The 22,148-nt window shown below is 43.5% G+C and overlaps 1 protein-coding gene across 1 annotated transcript; it reads right to left on the minus strand.

Moving 5' to 3' along the window:
* Positions 1–455: 455 nt before the first annotated feature.
* Positions 456–17,130, minus strand: SLC6A17 (solute carrier family 6 member 17). The gene is made up of 11 exons (XM_033152456.1): positions 16,851–17,130; positions 12,890–13,047; positions 11,930–12,056; positions 10,991–11,172; positions 9,695–9,805; positions 7,883–8,124; positions 7,091–7,283; positions 6,152–6,344; positions 3,094–3,253; positions 2,672–2,834; positions 456–1,803 (listed from the first exon to the last, which is right to left on the minus strand). Exons 1-11 carry the CDS (start codon positions 17,128–17,130, stop codon positions 1,435–1,437), a joined length of 2,178 nt encoding a protein of 725 aa, XP_033008347.1. The 3' UTR covers positions 456–1,434.
* Between the last annotated feature and the right edge of the window lie 5,018 nt (positions 17,131–22,148).

Genomic DNA, 22,148 nt, shown 5'->3' on the forward strand with positions numbered 1-22,148 from the left:
CAGACTCACTGTGCAGAGGGGAGTGCTCAAACTGCAAATGAAAAAAGAAAGAAAAATCTTTAAGAGGTTTTTAAAAAAAAAAAAAAAATTAAGTGGCATATATGAGCAACATTCTTTTAAAGAATCCCATTAAGTGTGTACTCCCACACAGGAACTGCATGACCTCCTAGTTACTAAAATGAAAATAACAGAAAAAATTTTAAGATAGGGTTCAGTCACCAGCTGAATGTGACTAACCAGAGGCTGGATGGAGCTGAATCACTATTCATTAAAAATGTTATCGTCTGGATCCTAGATCACTGTGACACATGCACAGCCACATTCATAAGAGTAAAAGGCAATGAATGCACCATCTGATGGAAAATGCAACAGACCCAACACACCTAGGCTACCTTTAAAGATGCTGCACACTCTCTTCAGTAAGAACCTTTATTATTAATTATTATTATTATTATTAAAGGTGCTTTTAATGTCCCAAAACTGACAGCAAAAAGACTCCAGCATTCACTCACAGTGCTTGCAGAGTATGGCTGCTACTGAAAAAGTTTATGTCAGATGGTGTATTTGATAAAATGGCTGAGGTCACAGCCTGCTCAGAGTTATGTAGCTATCAGGAGTGACACCACAAATTTGAGAAAATTTACATTGATGGAACAGTTTTCTGATTCTGGCCTATGCACATGGCACATACCTGAATTTGCACCACTGCGTGAGCAGACGTTTGGTGGAGGAATACTGCGAGTAACATTAGCACGCATGCGAATGCAAACTTCACTTAAACGAGATCCCATTGTTCTGTACTGTTTTTGATCCAACACCAGCAATGACATGGCAGGTATCACATGATGGCATCGCCAGGCATTGTAATGTGCTGCCTACATAAAATATATCTTGGCCCAGACTTGCAAGAAGTGTTGACCAAGAATGTGCTATTTGGAGATTATCAGAGTGTAAAACCACAGGTGGTCTGGTAGAATCCATACCAAGAGGATTGATCTTCCTTGTGCTATGAACGGTGGTGATTAAACATACTCAGTGGAATGAGGCATATCTCTTTTCCCAACTAGAGGAAAGGGATGGACAAGGAGAGAGATCCAGAAAACATGAAGCTCTGTTCTTTGGCTGTTGCCTTATCTTATCCTCCTTTTCCAGCCTCTGGCTGCTTATATAGGAGCAATTTGTGTTTTTCAATACCAATTGGCTAAAAATTTCCTTATGCCCATAAAATTTTATTGCAATGTCTTATTACTATTATTCACTGAGGAGGGATCTGGCATTTCAGCTGGAGAAGGCCCCTTCCCACGTCTACTCTCTCTTGATATCATCTAGTCCCTGTCTGCTGTAAATTCTGGGAAGGGGTTCTAAAGCAGAGGTTCCTTCTCCTGGACCTCCTCTCCTTTACCCAGCAAACAGAGGGAGGTTGCTGGTTGACGGTCACAGTTCAGATTCGGGAGTGGTAGCCGTAAGGTACCCACTACTGTAGCGTCCATTGGCAACGCTGCTCATCTCCATTGGGGATGTGCTCCCTGGGCCTAGATAAGAACGATGTGTAGGCATTGGGGAAGGGGCTTCACTGGGTACTTTACTCAAGATGAAACGTGTCTCATCATTGTCTTCTAAGTTGGAGATGTCCTTCATTATACGTCCCTTCTTGTAAGTGACAGAAAGAGCATTGGAACCATCTGACAGCAGGTGAAACTGGCGGAGGATGAAGACGACCGGCAGAGGAAGGATGGCCAGGATGATCAGTGAGACAAGGACTCCCATTGCCCATTTGGGGTAATAGAGATATTTCTCTGCTGCCTGGAAGAGAAGGGAAAATGCAGTTGGCAGGTGGCATTTGTCAACCTCGACACAAGTGATGTCCTTGAAGTGACCAAGTTGCTATTTCTGTGGCACCAAGGCAAGTAAAGTATGCTGCTTGTATTCCCATCTCCAAGCGAAGGGCCAGCATGTACTGCAAGGGGGAAATCTTATACATGCAAAGGATTTTTGCCAAAAGGTCTTTCTTACCCCTCCGTTCCCTTTTCTGCATACGCACACTGAAACACCTGCCAAAGGGTTAATCTCTCAAGAGCCCACTGCATTAGAACATTTTGCTCGTGCAGGAGGCAACCCCCACTTAAATAAAATGCTAATAAAGATGCAGTAGCTTCCCATAGTTACACAAAGCTGGACCAACAATTTTCCTGCAGAACAAATAAACGTTTACATGAATGTTCAGATTCCATACATTGAACTACTGCTCCTTAACCTCCGACTACCCTAAAAAGCAAGGGAGCATTTGCAACATTGGGATTTCAACCGCTGTCACTCTACATGGCTAAGATAGCCTCTCACTCCCAATTCCTTGGAAGTGTAGCCAGAAATCCATGCCAGCTCTGTCTGGAATCATCTCTAGCAGGATATTGGCTAGTTGGGTTTTATGGTGTATCTGCAACCTCTGCGACCACATCTCTGGAAGCAGGGGGAAATGCAAAGTATTCTGGTATAAGGATGATGCCTCTCTGTCCTCCAGGTGGATGCTGGCCTAACAATTGCACAAATGACCACAGCCATTTGCAGCGAGGACCCCGTGGCTTCACTGTATAGTATGTGGGTTGGTTGCCAATTGGTACACAGCCTGTGGATTTGTAGCCTTTGGGGGATGCACTTTTATTTGCCAACTCACCTCTTCTCGGATCCAGGCATTATAACCTGGAGGACTGACAGATAGCTGGATCACACTGGCTGTCATTAAGCCAGCCATGCAAATGGGCGAGATGTACTTCCATGTGTAGAAGTAAAACCGGTAAGGGCGGAAACCCAGCATTTCTGTTAATTCTTGCATGAATCTAGAAAAAAGGAAGGAAGAAAGCAAACAGATGTTGAAGCACAAGTTTCCTTGCTCTTTACTTTCCCTTGATTTGGGTGGAGAGATTTGGATGGGAACTCTGATGGGGCCCAAGAAGCATCAAGAAGCCTGAGTGCTTCAAGAACAATGAAACCCATGTAGTGGTAAGAGGGCCAAAGCATTAAAAGCCAAATGCTTAGGAATTCAGACAAGCCTGTAGGAATATGAACAGGCTGACCCTCCTGGAAATACATGCTTACTTCTTGGTGCCGTAAATCCAAGCCACCGCAATGTTTTCCAGGATGACTACGAGGGTGAGTGGCAGCGTTGCAGAGTAATCATCAAACATGTTGACAAAGTAGTTGCCTGAGCGTTGCACAAAGATCAGCCCCACGAAGAAAGCAAAAATGCAGCAGCCAACTGTAAAGAGCAGATCACAGTAACCGTCAGCTACACGAGGGCACACAAAACTGCTGCAGGATCCAAAAGGCAAACCGATAATATTGTTTCTACCGAAGAGCAGCAATGTATTACAAGAGCCCCTGGCAGTATCGTGAGATGCGTGTACATGGTAAAGACTTTAAGGGCAGGAATTAGAGAGAGATTAGAGCTCTTCACATACACAAACAGTGCATCAATATGTTAGAGCTATTCAAACATAAAAAGTCAGGGTATATCTGTGACAAGCACTCTAATTCGACAGGGGAAGGGGGGAAGTTTGAGGCTATACTAGATAATCTGGGAAAGAGTTAAAGTTATCACATTGCTGCTCACTGTGATGTAGGGAAACATCTTCTCTTCATTAAGTGTTATTGAGGCTGTGAAGTCCAGCACTTAAAGGTAAAGGGTAAAGGGACCCCTGACCATTAGGTCCAGTCGTGGACGACTCTGGGGTTGCGGCGCTCATCTTGCTTTACTGGCCGAGGGAGCTGGCATACAGCTTCCGGGTCATGTGGCCAGCGTGACTAAGCCGTTTCTGGCGAACCAGAGCAGCGTACGGAAACGCCGTTTACCTTCCCGCCAGAGCGGTACCTATTTATCTACTTGCACTTTGACGTGCTTTCGAACTGCTAGGTTGGCACTTAAAATGTCCCAAATTCATGTCTGCCTGTGCAATACTAACTAGATCTCAAGTTCCTTATATTTGCGGAACTGATGCAAAAATTATTATAACTTAACTTCCTCTTGAAGAGTCACCCATTTCTTGATTCACTTGACAAAAGCACCCTTTTCCCAATTTCCAGGCCAGGATGAACTGGATTTGGATGTTAGCAACCCAGTCTAATGCCCTCTTTGAATCTTACAAAACATCTTTCACATCACCTCTGGTCATAATAGTACCCACATGTCAGTTCTCCAACATGACTCATTCAATTCAATTCACCATAGGAGTCTGAATATACATTGAGGTGCATGAAAAAAATGACCCTGTGCTGAAGATACGATAAAGCTGTGATAATGAGATTCCTGATTTTTCAGAGTGAGCCAACTTTTAAAAATTATGCATTTGTTGCCCCTGTTTGTCCTGCATCACGGAGTTGCGTCAGTGAGCTTCAAGTTGGTATGTCCACGTTGCTCTATGGCAGGGATAGGCAACCTAAAGCCCGTGGGCCAGATGTGGCCCAATTGCCTTCTCAATCCAGCCCACAGATGGTCCAGGAGTCAGTGTGTTTGTACATGAGTAGAATGTGTCCTTTTATTTAAAATGCATCTCTGGGTTACTTGTGGGGCCTGCCTGGTGTTTTTACATGAGTAGAATGTGTGCTTTTATTTAAAATGCATCTCTGGGTTATTTGTGGGGCATAGGAATTTGTTCATCCCCCCCCCCCAAAAAAAAATAGTCCAGCCCACCACATGGTCTGAGGGACAGTGGACTGGCCCACGGCTGAAAAAGGTTGCTGACCCCTGCTCTGTGGCTATAATATTATTCCTGCAGAAAAAAAATAACTCCAAAGCCAGTTTCATACATGATAAAATGTCTTGCCTACATGGCCACATATCCTGCATGTAGCTCACTGATAAATGAATGCACACCGAATTTGTTAATGTGCATATGCCTGACAGAAGTAGGCCACCACTGGTGCCTCCTCTACTTGGTGCTCATGGTAAAACAGACACATGTGTGGCAAGCTATATGTGGAATTCACCCAACTTTCCACATGTGGCTTCTTTGCAAGAAATTTTATCTTAAACGTAGATGCCCCAACTGGCCACTATGGGGAAACAGAGTTAAGGCAAGCACAACATTTGGTTCCATTGAATTTTAAGTACTGTACTTGATTTCACTATTTAAAAGTTTAAGGTTGCAATCTTAGACACACTTCTTTGAGATTAAGCTCCATTGAACACCGTGTGGCTTATTTCTAAGCAAACATTCATAGGAGTGCCCTATAAATTGCTCTTAAACTTTTAATATGCAATGTAATCTTTAGAGAAATGTAAAACAAAATCTGCTACATACAAATCTGCAAGTATCTAGGCAGGTAGGCATGTGGAGATCACAGAAGGTGCTATATACATCAGAAACATCCCCTTAACTTTACTGAGCTTATCAGCAATGATAGGTCCTGACTGCAAGGCTCACATCAGGTTTCAGATGTGGATGCTTTGAATAATGAGTTTAAATGCTGGTTTTTGCTTTTGTCACTGCAATGGAATTTGTTACCAGTGCTTCATACCCTGGGTTGCTTAATTGGGTTTTACATAGCTGGCTAATTTGGACATGTGCGTTGAATTGATTCTACCAGAGTTTGGCATGCAATGAAGTGTTCAATTCATAACCCGAGGCACATCTGGGCTACAATCCATTGAAACCACTGTGATTTACTTTGAAGTAACCAAAGCATTCTTGGATTGCACGGTGAATATGCTACTAGCAGCCATTTGGATCAGCTTTGTAGTGGTATGATAAATGTGGGGGTTTGATGAAATAATCACAAAATCATTTTGCAACTTTCCAAACTCAGCCCGGATCTACTCACCCATAAACCCTCCACAGTTTGGTCTTATGAAATGACCCAAAATCATCAGTTCCCCAGATACTGCCACATTATCACAGTGTGTGAGCTTCCCAACATTGACAGGCACCCATTAACCCCCAAATCCCTCTGCTCTTTTTGGGGACAGCAAACATATTTCAGCAATAGAAATATTAGTTCAGCTCTGATGTTATGCCATGACTTTTAAGAATTACAATTTGATCCCATCCAGCAACGTATTTTGTAGCACAAGTCTTGGCCAGAACTAAATGATGTCATTGCATGCACAACAGTGCTACTCTGTGAATGGTTTCTTGAGTTTCCCCAAGAGAGAACTTACCTGTTAATGCTTCCTTGCGCACTTTGAACATGTCAATGATGGGTGTGGTGATGCCAGCCATGGTCCCAATCATGCTCCCCAAACCCAGGTTTATCAGCATCAAGAAGAACATCACTGACCAGAAAGGAGAAGCTGGAAAGTGGGTCATTGCTTCTGTGAAAGCTATGAATGCAAGGCCAGTTCCCTGCACTGACTGTACACAGCCAAAAGAAGATGCTTGCGTTACTCTGGGCAGAAGATTACATCATAAAAGCAGGTGTGCATGTATTCATGTAAATAGCTTTCTATCTGTAAAATCACAGGCTCTCAGAACCAAACAGCCAAACCATTGTGGGTATAAGGAAAATGCTGCATAATGCATACAAATGATTGCACAAGCATCTGTTTCACTACATCTGTACATGTTCTGAGAAGCCATGGAAAGTTGTGACTTTTCAATGCATGCATCCCATAGAAATTACATGATGTATTCATTTCTCAGTTTCACCTCCCTCAGTAATCTCAGGAAGACAGGAGTCTTTCTTAAGCCAAGTCAGACCAATGGTCCATCTAGCGCCGCATTGTCTATACAGATGGCTGACAACTCTTGATGTTTTCAGACAAGGGACACTCCCACCCCTACCTGGAGATGCTGGGGAATAAACTTGGGAACTTCAGCATACAAAACATATGCTTTACTATTCATAGCACCCAAACACATCTGTTCCATAACACTGTTATAGTGTTATGGGGTGCATACAAGCATGAGATCACCCACTTGCACCATGCAGAAGTGGTACAATCCCAAGAGAGCTCTACCATGTGCTCTTCCCAAGCAAGTTGGCTAGGAGACTTCAATGATGTACTAGAGTGGAACCAGCATCTAGGGTCGAAAATGACCATGAAAAGCAAGCCCAGCTATAAATGTACCATGAAAAGCAAGTCTGGTTATAAACATACCTTGTTAAGCTCATCTTCCAGTAGACAAGGATCCAGGCCCAGCTTATCGAAATGATCCTTCTTCACTGTCTTTATCACACCATACATCTCGCTGTAGTCTTTGGCCGTGAGATGGGAGAAGTTCACTTGGGGTGGGATGAGTGCATGGCTGAGGACATCGGTATTCAGATAACCCAGAATCTTCTCAGCATTCCTATGGAGGAGAAGCTAAAGGTCATTACAGAGCCATTGCCTGGCCTTGTTCACCTTGTTCTGGGTGAAGGGCATCTTCTTCCAGCAAAACAGGCAAAATGAACCCCAGCAGTTGATGGGAGCCAGTGTGGTGCAGTGGTTAATTAAGAATGTCATACTGGGATCAAGGGGACCAGGGTTCTGGTTCCCACTCAGCCATGAAGTTCACTGGGTGAGTCAGTCACAGTCTCTGAGCCTAACCTACCTAACAGGGTTGTCGTGAGGATAAAATGGAGGGGTACATAAATGTAATACTGAATGAATGAATGATGTGAAAGGATTTAGTCCAATTACTTCACAGCACATTCTGCAAAAATAATAAGGTGAAAAGCTGCTTTCCTAGTTGCAGAGAGCACTCTAGGTTACCACCTGGCCAGAAGGAAACTACAGTTTCTGGCTACCAAAGCTTCAGGCCAGAACAGAATTGCACCAGCTGCACTGGATGCTTTTTTAAAGTAACTATAAGGTACCCTGAAAAACAGATAGCTGCTGTGGTAGTGCCCTCTAGAGAAGCCTCTTGGGGAGAGAGAAAGGGAGAGAGAGACTGGAATGAGTACTTACTCAACCACACACTTTTCATTCATGACATTGGCTTTGAAGCCCAGCACAGCAAAGACTACCAGTGTGGCTAAAATGGAGGTGAAGAAGTTGATGAAGGAGACCAAGGCTGCATCGAAGTGGCAGTTATTGTCCTGCTTGTTGTAACTGGAAAAAGCAATAACTCCGCCAAAGCCCAGTCCGAGGGCAAAGAAGACCTGAGTGGCTGCTTCCCGCCACACCTGCAGGTCCAACATTTTATCTAGCTGTAAGGAGAGATGAGAGGGAAGCCAAGTCATCCATCCTGCATTGAAGATGCTTGGCTTGGTACACATATGGCACATTTATATTTAAATGTATAACATTGGCAGCTGAGAACAGCACACCATTGCCTGGGTATCTGTTCTTTGTGGATATGCTAGAGAGAGCTCTCTATCTTTCTCCTCGGTTGACTCAATTATTGATGGCTAAGGGCACAATAGAAAGGGAATCAGGTCCCATGGAAATAAATGGATCTCAGCTACAGAACTGTGAATGCCCTATTCTACATTGCATTTTAGATTTTTACTGCCTGTGCACTTTGTGGGCTTACCCAGTTAGGTATGGAATACCATGCCCTGAAAAAATGTCACAATCTTTTAAAGGAGAAAAGCAAAACAAAAATAAAAAAACACCAGCCCTTATGATTCATATGGAAGAAAGCTTGGAAACACAGGTAGTGTCCAAATGAAAGTTGAGAAAAAACAAACTCACTATTTCAAATTGCCCCCTGCCAGTTAGAACTAGCCCCCATCCCTTTATCAAGAAAAGCTTGATTAACCTTATTGATTAAGGATTGCTGCTTACAGAATGCACTTAATAGACTGCAAGGACAGTCACACTTATGCTAGCAAGCTATGCAAGTGCTCTCTGCAAACTAATGTACTAGCAAACATTAGCACTTTACTCCCTTTCAGTCCACCATGGTTTGTGGCATGGAAAGTGAGCCCTACCAAATTAGAATCATAGAATCGTAGAGATGGAAGGGACCCCAAGGGTCATCTAGTCCAACCCCCTACAATGCAGGAATCTCAACTAAAGCATCCATTGCATGCTGATCGTGTGTAGTGTGATACCGGTGGGACCTTCTGCTGCCAAGAATCTGGACAAACCTGATGGAAATGCCATTTACAAACGGGTCAGGCACAGTATTGCAAATGGAATTTATGTGGTTGCTAATCATTCTACCTACAATGAGAACTTGGACACTGGGGCTTGTATTTTAGAATCTCTTGTTCAAAATTAACCAGGATTAATGCCAGCTTCATAAGTTCAACCACCTACATCTTTGCTTAATGAATTAATTAAACAGCTAATGAGTCAATCCATTTTGTAGCTGTCCTTTGGCAAACCTGGTTAATATGGTACAATCCTGACCACAAGCAGGAAGAATAATGAAACAGACCGGGACTGGCATGCCCAAAGCAATTAATCTTCAGCATTTCAGTCTCAGAGAGAGTAGCACCATTCACTAAAAAAGCGACACCTATACCTACGTAAAATTTGCTCTGCTCTGGTGCCATCCAGACAGCACTACAGAGGCAGTAGTTTAACATAAGGCATGGATTGCGATGATCACCAGAGACATAGGATTCTTGCTAGCTATATTTCCCAGTTACAGGTAGGTAGCTGTGTTGGTCTGCCATAGTCAAAACAAAATAAAATAAAAAAATCCTTCCAGTAGCACCTTAGAGACCAACTAAGTTTGTTCTTGGTATGAGCTTTCATATGCATGCACACTTCTTCAGACATTTCTCTGACTGTTCTAAAGGCACATGGTGAGTGCGGTGGGCTTACCTTGGGAGTGAACATGTGCAGAATCCCATCTATTGCCCCCCTCAAGAGCAATCCCCGGACCAGGAAACAGATCAGTACCACGTAAGGAAAAAGGGAGCTGAAATACATCACCTGAGTGGGAGAGGGACAGAAAGCGGGAGATCCTACTTTATATAATCCAGCAGTAGACCGTATATAAAGAAAGTCTTAAGGGTGAACAATAAGCCCAAATCTACCCTACTGGGAAGTTCCGTCAGTATTTTTCTTTCTACAAAGCATTTTGGGAACTGTAGTTTGGTGAGATACAGTATTGGCCTGAATATTTTGCCCAAATTCCAACTGTGAAAAGTTAAAGTGCGGCTTATACTCGCGACCATACGGTATGCAGCTAGGAACACGGGGCAAACGTGTGTGTAGTTCCCCATCCTCTCCCCCAAGGCCAGGAAGGGAGAGAGCAAAGAAGAGGAAAGACCGCTGGCAATGCAGCACAGCTTTCTCTCTCTCCCCCCCCCTCCAGTAAGCAGCCAGGAGCAGCAAGGAAGGGAGTGGCTTATATTCGGGTATTTTTTTCCTTTTCTTTTCCCCCCTCCAATTTTAGAGGAGCGGCTTATATTCGAGAGTGGCTTATATTCAGGGGCCAATGCGATACTTTGATGAATTCACTGTTAGAGATCCTGAGCCCTCTCCCCAAACAGAACTACAATTCTTGTGGTTCTCCATGGGGAAATAAGTGATTGCTAACTGGTTTGATGTGGATATGCCCTAAGATAGGTAAACTGAGCAGCTGTGTCACAAAAGAGAGGAAGCTGTGCCTGTGATTGCTATCAGGTACTGCTGGTTTCATTCATTCAACTATGGGCTCTCTCACATGTTATTCTTACTTTCAGGTGGCTGCTCTGAGGCACAGCAGGCCAAGCAAAATGGAGCAAGCACTCCTGGACCAAGTGGTTGGGAAGAAAAAGTGTTCATCCTTCCCTTTTTCCTAGCTTCTTATTCCATTGTGGTTACCTGGACCCCATGAACCATTCAGGATGTGTGGAAGCTGCTGAACGCTTTGTTCCTGGCTACAGGATTGTGTCCCAAACAGCAGTTATCTTCTGTAACCTATAGGTCTGGGATGGGGAAGCTGTGGCCCTCCAGACGTTGTCAGCCCCAGCCAACATGGCCAATGGGCAGGGATGATGGGAGTTGTAGTCCAGCTCCATCTGGAGAGCCGCAGGTTTCCCATCCCTGGATCCACCACTTTATAAGTGGGTCCACCTGTTGTAGGTTCTGGCAATCTCTGTTCTGCTTTGGGCTGCCACCACCAACACTTACCTTTCCTGAAGACTGAATTCCTTTGATCATGGCCAAGCCTACAATGCTCCAGGCTGCCAGGAGGCATAAGGTCATTCTCCAGTTAAGCCCACCACCCTCATTAATGGAGCTGGAGATGTCCAGGGCATCCCGGTACCAGAAGTAAGTAGTAGCAGAGCTTTTGTCGCATTCTGGTTCCACGGCTGAAAAGAGACAAAAGCTACGGAGTTGGGCTTTTTTTTTTACATGCTTTGACTTCTCATTTAGACACACCTGTGCCACAGCAAAGCAAGGCAGCATTTAAACGCTGAGTAGGAAAGACAAGCATCCTAGGGCACTTCAGGAAGGATGCTGAAGTTGACATTAGGAGAAAGGAAAATGAATCCAAGATCTTGCCACTGAAACTAAAAGTTAAATAAATGGGGCAATTTACACCCACTATAAAAGATTTTTATATATTCTGGGAGATGTTCACATTCTATTAAATGCTCCATTAACCTCCAGAGTGTCTCTATAGCACTCTTTGGAAAGTATCCATTTTTGCCAGCCAATGCCCAAAAACAATTCCCACACCCTATCAGCTGGAAACAAACCTGAACTATTGTTAAGTTGTTGACTGGAAGGTCGTTCCCTGCCACTACTCTCAACACCCCTAGAGAAAGTAATGTTAAATTACCTTACTATAGTAACTACAGAGTACAAGGCAAGTGAAGACTTATTTCTCCTTGGGACCCACAATGATGGAAAAGGATAAATGATGGGAAAGGATAAATGAATGCATCCACCCATCTGTGCTGTGTGGCATCAGCCAACATTGATTACTACTGCAACAACTATCACATTTGAATTATAAGATTCTGGAAGGACAACAGTCACAGAGTTGAACGCCGTTTATCACGCAAAGAAGTGCGCCTCATTTCCCTTCTACTACATGCAAAGCAGTAAAGAGAAAGGACTCACTTGCCACTGTGCCATTCCTTATGACGGGGCACTCGCTCCAAGGCAGCGGGTACTGGAACGATTTAAAAAAGTAAAAGATGCTCCATCCTATGATCACATTGTAGTAGAGCCCAACAAACAAGCAGACCTGGCAACAGGAGAATAAAGATGTTTGGATCCTGGACAGGAAAACGTATTTCCAAACAAAGTGATACTAAAATGAATGGTGGAGAATGGAACATTGAAATGCACTGGGTTATATCCAATGCTATGCAATGGGACTTCTCTTTCCTCTCGTCTCCCCATGCATTCTCAAAATCTGCTCTGTCCTGTGATGTGGGCATGTCCAGTGATTGTTTCCCTCAAAACTGCCAGATATCAAGGAAGCAGTGTTGCTCTTGCACAGGCGATCCAGGGCCACATCAACCAAAGGACTTTGGTTGTGATCCCAGCAGTTTATGTAAGATGCTGAATGGCACAATGGTGCTTAGGGGACATGAGTGAGTCGTGGTGCTAACCTTGAGTTTCAGTATCAATGCCAGAGGAGAAATGGTCTTTTTGCCTAGCACCCACCTGCCCATCACTTGACTAAACTACAAAGAGGTTTGTTTTGACAGGTGTGAACAGTGGATCAGTTAGGGCACATCACACATTCTTGAAGGGCACGTCCTTTCAGCTCAGATACATATAGGACCATGTGGTCTGGGGGGGAATCAAAGGAAATCAGAACTTGATGGTAAATGTCTGATCCTGTTCCATTGTTGGGGGAAAGAACTGTTCAAGGCATTAGTCCTGAGCTTCTAACCAACCACCTTCACAGACTGTTATCTTCTAATTATATTCTGCAATAACTAAGCCCTCTTTACAGTGGGAAATGGGTCTATTATGCACATGTCTGCTAGACAGCACATATGGAAGATCACCTGCCTATCATCCACACAACTGTCCCAAAGCCACCACAAGCCTTCTGCAAGCACTTACAAGGCAGCTGGCAAATCCAATGCCCCCCAACCGAGGGCAGACGTAATTCCACACTCCTATACTGCCCCGGCGGATCCTCTGGCCGACAGCCAACTCCAGAAAGAAGAGAGGGATGCCGATTAGGATGAGCAATATGAGATACGGAACCAGATAGGCACCTGGCAGGAAAGAAAAAGGTCATTAGAGATGCCCATCTTTGGTCACACAGGTCCCAGCATGAGAAGGTGACAATGACTGCTCCTAGGAAACAACCACTTCTTACTTGTATGGCCCATCCAACTCCCATCAGCTCCAGTTAGCATTTGTCCCTAAACATTATTTGAAGCAAGTCTCTTAATTTAAAAAGGTGCCGTGACAATAGAGGGAGAGGTTAATACAACTACCATACACAGGATCACTTTAACACTACCTATATAAATGCATATAAGGTAAAGGTAAAGGGACCCCTGACCATTAGGTCCAGTCGTGTCCGAATCTGGGGTTGCAGCGCTCATCTTGCGTTAGTGGCCGAGGGAGCCGGCATACAGCTTCCGGGTCATGTGGCCAGCATGACTACTAAGCCGCTTCTGGTGAACCAGAGCAGCGCACGGAAACGCCATTTACCTTTCCGTCGGAGCGGTACCTATTTATCTACTTGCACTTTGATGTGCTTTCAAACTGCTAGGTGGGCAGGAGCTGGGACTGAGCAACGGGAGCTCACCCCATCGCGGGGATTCGAACCGCTGACCTTCTGATCAGCAAGCACTAGGCTCTGTGGTTTAACCCACAGCACCACCCATATAACCATATACAGTGTGGTTATTTTCTGCCTTCACAATGGCTGTTCCAGTGCCAGCTATGCAATTAAAGAGAACAATTCCTGGAAGGGCTAGATGAAAATGCTTCATAAAGGACTCTACTTAAATAGCAGGGCCATGTATCTCTGGCTGGTTGAAGAGAGTACGAAACAAATGGGCAGTCTGAGAAATATAAACAGTTGGCCGGAGAGGCCAAAAACTCTCATGCTGGAAATCTGAGCTATTGACCAAAAACTCAAAGCAAAAAAAATCAATATTCCTGGCATGTTCATAATTCTAATAAGACAGGAAAGCTGTGTAGGCAGGATTTTGATCCTGCTTCATATTCAGGGTAGTCAGATAAGCAGGCTGAAAACGATTAAGTGCACCCAGCACAACATCACCAAGTTAATTCTTGACACAACTCACAGCTTCTCAAAAATATATAAAAATCCTTCACACAACTGGGTCAGCTGCTGACAAGAATCCACTGGAAGACTCTGATCAAAGCAAATGACAATAAGGTTTCTTTTTCCCCCTTTAGAAAAAGGTTTTAGGTACAATTAATTTATTATCAGTATATTATTATTATTATTATTATTATTATTATTATTATTATTATTATTATATATCTCACCTTTCCTCCCAAAGCAGCTCAGGGCTCTGAAAGCAACCACTATTAGCACAAGTTACCATAAACTCAAACTCAGTACTCTACATAAAACTCCTCCACAACACTATTTAAAATAATTTTCAGCAGGGCTCAGAATAAATATTAATAAATATGAAAAAGACTTCAAAACAGAATAAAGAAAACCAACAATTTCACAGCATACCAAGAAACAGAAACTGTGGAGACCAAGAGCAAACAGTTAAGGGTGGTTTTTAGCAGAAAACCACTGCAGGGCCTTGATCTGGAAAAGGAGTACATTCTGGATCTGGGCCCCTTTTAATTTAAAGAAAAAGCAGCCAGACTGAATACTCTTATTTAAACATGTAACTTCACATCTCATGTAATTTGGACAGCAGACGAAGTGAGTTATTGGCTTAGTCTCCGTGGTGCTGCAGCGCTACATGTACAATGACTAGAGACAGGAGCTGGCCCTGCCATTAGGGAGTGAGGCTTGTAACTTTCTGTTAGAGGGCAGAGCCCTTTCTCTACCCTGCTGCCTTCAGGCATTATGATGAACACTACTCCATTGCTAGTACCGCGCCAGCCCAGTCAGCTTCTCTCTGTGAAATGGTGTGGTACCATCTTGTTCTTTGCCTAAGGCAGCAAAATATATTGGGCCAGTCCTGGTCAAGAGACAGCATGGCTGCTCTCCAACCAAGTTTGGTCAGAGGAACCTGGCTGGTTCTATGTAACTGTTGCCTGGTTTGGTTCTTTACCCTGAACAAGTTGCCTCCCTGAGCAGCCACACCAGCTCCCTTGCCTCAAACTTCTTTCCTGCCTAGTCTTGACCCAGCCATCTGCTTCTAGTCCTTGCCTACCTCCTTCCCTGGGACCTGGAACTGCCTTGTCTTTGATTACGTCATTGCCTCTGACTCTGGTGACCCCAATAGGCAATGGCTTTCAAAATTCCATATACACTAGCAAAGCAATGCACTCCAGTTCCAAAGACAGACAAGTCAGCTGACAGAGAAACTCAGGTGCTTCCTACACATTTAGTGCACACAGTGGCCATCAGTACACATAATGGGAAAACCAGGTTTTGTAACAAGATAATAGGTACAGTTAGAGGGTTCCCGTTTGCAACCCTAACCTGGGTGTTCAGCTTTCAACAAAGCATTCAACCCATGCAGCACCATCCTGTAAGTTCTTGAGCACACAATGTTCCAAAGAATTGGCCCAATATCACCCTTTTCCTAATGAAAATCTGTTCTCTCTGCCAGACATATGCACACTTTATTACTGAGAAGCAAACAACACAAAAATTACTACCTTCACATACAGCAGTATTTTTTAGCAGAAAAAGCTTTCTAAACCAAGAAGCGATACAGACATTATCAACCATTTGCATTTATCACAAAAGCATCTACCTATCAATAATCCATTCCTGTCACATTATACCCAATTGATACTCAGCCGGCACTTTGCTTCATCCATGGATAATCCAGGAAGCATATGCTTAATAGCAAGCAGGTAAGCCTTCAAGGTGCAACAACCATTCATTTAATGTTCTATTGACCACATTAAAGACTGAGCACTTGATAGGAGGGGAAACACCAGTGGTCACCTCTATCTGTGCAGCCAACCAAAGGGCAATGTGCCTTACACAGCCATCCTTTGCGATTATGCCTTTAATCTGCTTTTCCTGCAACTTGGTGGCTAAAAGGAAGAAAAGATTAATGGAATATTATCATCCTATGTCACAGAGAGGAAGAATCACAACATGGAAAGCAAATTTGTTAGGAAATAGAGCACAACCTGTAAATCTGAAATAAATTAACAGCGCATAATCAGCTCAACTAGGGCAAATTCAAACCGATAGAAGAGTTGGCTGAGTTCATCTTTGTGAAAAAATGTAACCATCTATAGAAGAATGCCTTTTGTAGCAAGGGTTTGTTTATATATTCACATATTTTGAGATAATAATGGTTCAGTGTGGTTCATGCATGGATTTGCAGTGCACAATCAAGGAAAATACATGGCTGTTATAAAAAAAAGACACAGTCCAAGAATAATGGCAGCCTTTCACCATCAAAAATTGTTACCTGAACTCAAGATGACCGTGTAAATAATACTTGCACACTATCAAGCAGGAAAGGAGACTTAATTGCTGAGTGTGGTGGTGTAGTCTTGGTTTGTATAAAATAGATAAACTTAGGACTAGTCATAAGATTCAGGATAACAGTTCTTCATTTAACTCTTTAATGAGCTGCCTGATCATGCAGACTAGTGACTACAACAATCCATTGAAGGGAAAGCTGTAGCTTAATGGTTGAGCACATGATTTATACAGAATTTCCAGGAAGAGCCAGGAAAGGATCCTGTCTGAAACCTAGAGGGTTACCACCAGTCAGCATGGTCAGTCCTGTGTGTTGTCTACCTCAGTTTGAGATAGCATCCTATGGCCTTCAAGCCTATGCTCCCTTCCTCTTGTATTAGGAAAGGAAAGCAGAACATGTGTCCATAACAGATAACTTTTATGCTGCACACTGTACCTTCTCCCTTGCTCACTTACCTCCACCATTCTTTTGACACAAATACGGAAAGCGCCAGACATTCCCCAGTCCCACGGAGTAGCCAATCTGAGCCAAAATGTACTGCAGTTTATTGTTCCACGCTGGCCGATCCTCACCAGCTTCATCCACATCCTGTTGCTTGTTCCAGTTTTCTCCAGCGACATTTAAGACACTCTGTCTATAGTCCACAGGCTCCTCAAGGGCCAGTAGATCAGCCACTGATTCAGTAACATGCTCAGTACTTTGTTCCCTCTGGGTCACTTTGCTGTGCTTAGGCATTGAGACTGTCTGGCTCAGCCACTCCTTTGTAGGAAGGGATTGGGGGGGAGCCCAAGATGGAGTTTGTATCTGCTAGGGCAGCTGCAGTTTTTGAAGGTCAGCTCTCAGATCCTGGTCATCTACGAGATCTGAAAAACAAAAAACAAATGAATTAAAACATTAAGCTTCTTTACTTTCTTTGGTGTTGTTGAATATCCAGAGTCGTGTGATTCATCAATATGCAAATTCAGAAATGATATAGGTTCCAGAAGGCATCTGCCTGAGAATTCAGTTTTCATTTTAAAAGAGCAAACTTCTAGTCCTCAAGGCTTGAAAGTGTGCAAGCAATGCCTGGTGAAATCTTGGATTCTGGGGAGCAGGTAAGACTGAATAGGAGATACAGGAGGTAGAATTGCAGTGCTCTGTATAGGTCTTGCAGAAGCAAATAAATTCAATAAATATGCAAATTTGCTCTATTTGCATAGTCAATAGAGATTGCAGCTTTTCTTGCTGAAGAAACTGGGACTTAAGTAGAATTTTTCTGAAGCAATATGTGTATTGGGGTAAGTATATCTGGGGGTGGGGACACACACACACACACACACACCGTGAAATGGTTACATTCTTACAATGCTGTACCTTATAAGGTAACTCACCACCCAGTTGTCTTTCTTAGTCCCTCCTCCTTGTTGTCTGGAATCTGTGAAAGTCTGAAGTCTGGCAGTAGCTAAGTGCTATAACTTCTGTTTTACCTGTGCTTAGTGCCAACAATGTGTCCAGTGCTATTTAGCTTAAAATATTGTTGCACTAAAGAACTGGGCAGGCTTCGGCAGTTCTTCCATGACAACAGCAAGCACCAAGGTTATCTCTCAGCTGATGACATTATCAGAGCAAGTGGGATGGCCAGGAATCATAGGTTAAATTGCCCATGACAGTTTTACAACAGATAGTATCTGCAAAATGTTTGGCACTGCATGCAAAGCCATTGATTACTGCTGCCTCTCCATTCAAGGGCTGCTGTCTTTCAACAGAGCTAAACCAGCCCAGTCCCCTGGACTTCAGTGAAACCCTGCCAGTTTTACACTCAGAAAAATTCTTATACTGAACTATTTCAGGATTTATGGGATTTGTTTTCCATGAAAGCATGTATGAATAAGGCAATGAAAAGGTCATTTAAAAACAGTTTTTACTAGCAGATTCCTGACAATATTAGGAGCAACTAAGGCCCTTGAAGGCAATACCTCTTTCATAAAGTTGACTGATGACTTATACAAAGATTGCACTTATTCTTATGGTCATTATATATTTGGGTAAATACTTAGGATCATGTTACACTCTTGATCCACCTGTTACAGGTAGGTAGCCGTGTTGGTCTGCCATAGTAAAAACTGGTTGTACTTATAAAACATGGCAGTAAAAGGGGGTGGCTTTCCTCCTCATTTTTTCAGTTCTGTAAAATGGTGGCTCTAATAAGCTTTAATGGTGTGACTTTGTGTCTACATCACAAGATGAATTAACCCCAAAGGAGATGAGATCAGGTTTGGTTATCAAAACCATACTTTATGATTCCCCCTTCACTTGCTCAGAAATTTGTTTTCTGGCTTCCGCTTCCGGCACGGACTGGTATGGTCGGAATTCCATCTGCTCCCGACCTCCATGGGGAATTTTGAGGCTGTTTTGGGAGTATGCAGCCTCCCAACCTTCCCAGGCATGTGGGAAGGGCAGCTCGCCCACGGTGCTCCAAAACCTGCTCTGACCCTTCGGGAAAATGGGCAGGGGAGTCAGGGCGGATAGCCCCCCTGAGGTTCGGCACTCCTGCGACCGGCCTGTCCGTCCGGGATTCCCAACGCTAAGAAATATAAATTAGTGAGTCGCCTTGGGCATGCTTCAAACGAAAGAGGAGAAAGTATTTTGCTAAAGAATCCAGCCACTGTTTGAAAAGAAGAGGATGAGAATTTACGACTATCGGTATGTGAAATATGTGATGGGACAGAAGGGGGGGAGGAGCCCTGGACTATGTGATTGTATGATTTTATATTGGGCAAATACCCCCCAGAAGACCCAACGTTTATATAACAAGTGAGATTTGAATGATTGAAAACTGAGAATGGAGGAGAACATATGAACTATAACCTATAAATGTGTGAAGTACGAAATGAATCCCTTGGACATTGACGGACTTTAATTGGAAGAATTTGGTTGACTGCCAAGAAATGACGCAGTTAGAATTATGCCCGGACTGCAACGTGAGATCGTAGGAGGGACAAGGCTGCATTTCTTTTTCTTTTTACGTGATTTATAAGTGAGACGGCTAACCTCCAAAGATTTATAACTTGGTGCAGATCGGGACTTTTAAAAGTGGAAAATATACGAAATATAATAAAGAAGAAAATGGCGACTGTACAAATACGACTTTTGGATTTCAACCAGCAAAACGAAAGAAGGAATGTGGAGTACAGACTTAAAATCACACAGTGATACTGCTTGTTTGGACTTATCTTACTTGTTGGATATATCAGCGGCTGTGAAAACACTGGAAGAGAAAGCAAAGCAATAATTTATGATGATAGAGCCTCCGGAATTTGAAGCATGGGAAGCCTTAAATAAAATTTAAAGTAATAATTTGGACAATTTGGAACCTTTTTTTGTTTTATAATTGGAGAAATAATTTGGAATGTAATTTGGAATGTTTCATATGATATTGTTTTATTGGAAACCACAATAAATATGATTTGTAAAAAAAGAAAAGAAATTTGTTTTCTGAGAAATTTCACCTCAGGTCCCATACAGTGGGAGTTAGCTTAACAACATCTAACTATACATGATTGCCTTTCTCCTGTAGAATGAGCTATCAGTTGCAGATATAGCTCACACTTCTTATATGGGATGTACTTGCCAAAGAATACTTTCTAAACCAGGCAATAAAGTCTCACTATGATAAGTGTCCCCACAAAGGCCATACTTAATTATTTATTGCACCACTCAGAATGCAGTAGTTCACCCTCATGAAAGGCAGTAACAACAACAACAAAGATCATGATCCCAGCTTGGAAAATATTTTTCTTTCGCAATCCCGGCAGACAGTCTATGCAAAGACCACTATGCTGTCAGAAATGCAGAAGGGACAGAATGTCAATGGGAGGCTGATACTGAGAAAGGTTGCAATAAAGTCTCATGTCTCAGGGCATTATGAAGAAGAAAATTACTGTCAAATTATATCAAAATACATACAGAGTGAAAAGCTGATATAAGTGAGAATAATTTTTCCCCAGAACACACAGTACCACACTACTAGAGTTCTGAATCTCAAATTAATGCAGTATGAATCAGTGAAAGGCCTTAGTAACTCTGAAACTGATTCATACTGCATTAATTTGAGACATCAACCATGACCATGAAGACAGAAATCCCATCAACCATTATCCTTATTTTCCACTGATCCAAAAAATGCACTTGATAAAATAGAATGGGTCTGTGTGTGGTAACAATATAAGTTTGGTTGCACTTTGCCACACTTGCTGATCTCGATGCAGTGTGTAAATAGTTAAACCAGGGGCTGAAAATCTTTACTGCTCCAGGGACCAGTTTTTACAGATGGGCAGAACAATCTACCTGTGACATCACTGCGGAAATCCCATGATTAAAAGCTGTGTTGTTTGGCCCATCTGTCAAAATCCCTTGTGCATGATTCCCAAATGCACAATAAGGACAGATCCTGAAGTTGAGGCTCCAGTACTTTGGCCACCTCATGAGAAGACTCCCTAGAAAAGACCCTGGTGTTGGGAAAGATGGAGGGCACAAGGAGAAGGGAACGACAGAGGATGAGATGGTTGGACAGTGTTCTTGAAGCGACTAGCATGAGTTTGGCCAAACTGCGGGAGGCAGTGAAAGATAGGCATGCCTGGCATGCTCTGGTCCATGGGGTCACGAAGAGTAGGACACGACTGAACGACTGAACAACAACAAATTTGGGAACCACAGCACAAGAGGTGTAGCCAGTTCTATGCCTGGAACTTTGGGAAGCACTGAGCATAGGCCTAGTAAATAAGTTCTTTCTCCTGCCCACCAGCTGGGAATGCTGCATTTTCAGGCACTGGCCGCATGAGGGAATTCTTTTTCACACAGCCAATGCCTCAAAAATGCTCCCAGAACAAGGAGTGCCCTCACTGCCCATCAATAGAAACTCCTTGCCCTCTTAGAGTTGGGTGCACGCTCGCACACACACCACCCATCAGCAGAGTTCAGTTCAAGCTTCTGATTGTTCCTTTGGACCCACATCTGCACTTACTCCACACCAAATGCCACATATAATGTTGTGAATGTCTGAGATCCATGAATGAAAAGGAACCCACTAATTCATTGCATATGTGACACTATAATTCCCTTACTAACCCTTTGTGTGTGTGTGTGTGTGTGTGTGTGTGTGGTATCATCTTCCATAAAGGTAAAGGTAAAGGGACCCCTGACCATTAGGTGCAGTCGTGTCCGACTCTGGGATTGCGGTGCTCATCTCGCGTTACTGGCCGAGGGAGCCGGCGTACAGCTTCCGGGTCATGTGGCCAGCATGACAAAGCCGCTTCTGGCGAACCAGAGCAGCGCACGGAAACGCCATTTACCTTCCCACCGGAGCGGTACCTATTTATCTGCTTGCACTTTGACGTGCTTTCGAACTGCTAGGTGGGCAGGAGCTGGGACTGAGCAACGGGAGCTCACCCCGTCGCAGGGATTCGAACCACCGACCTTCTGATCGGCAAGCCCTAGGCTCTGTGGTTTAACCCACAGCGCCACCCGCGTCCCCTATCATCTTCCACAGCTACCTGCAACTGCAATATTTCTGTGCAACAAGTGGAACATAAGTTTCCTTGGCCATTTGCTAGTTTGATATAACACCGTGGAGAAAAACTGGAACACACAATATGAGACAGCAGAATGTTGGTAGCTGCATCCCAGCAATCCATTATAGCAGCCTTCCCAACCTTATGCCTTCAACTCCTCTCAGCCACAGCCAGCAGAGCTAATAGTCAGGGAAGATAGGAGTT

This window comes from Lacerta agilis, chromosome 6, assembly GCF_009819535.1.
Source record: "Lacerta agilis isolate rLacAgi1 chromosome 6, rLacAgi1.pri, whole genome shotgun sequence".
Classification (NCBI taxonomy): domain Eukaryota; kingdom Metazoa; phylum Chordata; class Lepidosauria; order Squamata; family Lacertidae; genus Lacerta; species Lacerta agilis.

Bases quoted from the DNA above. Each gene is read 5' to 3' on its own strand.
- SLC6A17 (XM_033152456.1), bottom strand. From the start codon at position 17,130: ATGCCTAAGCACAGCAAAGTGACCCAGAGGGAACAAAGTACTGAGCAT. The intron at 12,057-12,889 runs GTAAGTGCTTGC...TCCTGTTGCCAG, and splicing joins TTGGATTTGCCAGCTGCCTT to GTCTGCTTGTTTGTTGGGCT. The intron at 7,284-7,882 runs GTAAGTACTCAT...TCTCCTCCATAG, and splicing joins AATGAAAAGTGTGTGGTTGA to GAATGCTGAGAAGATTCTGG.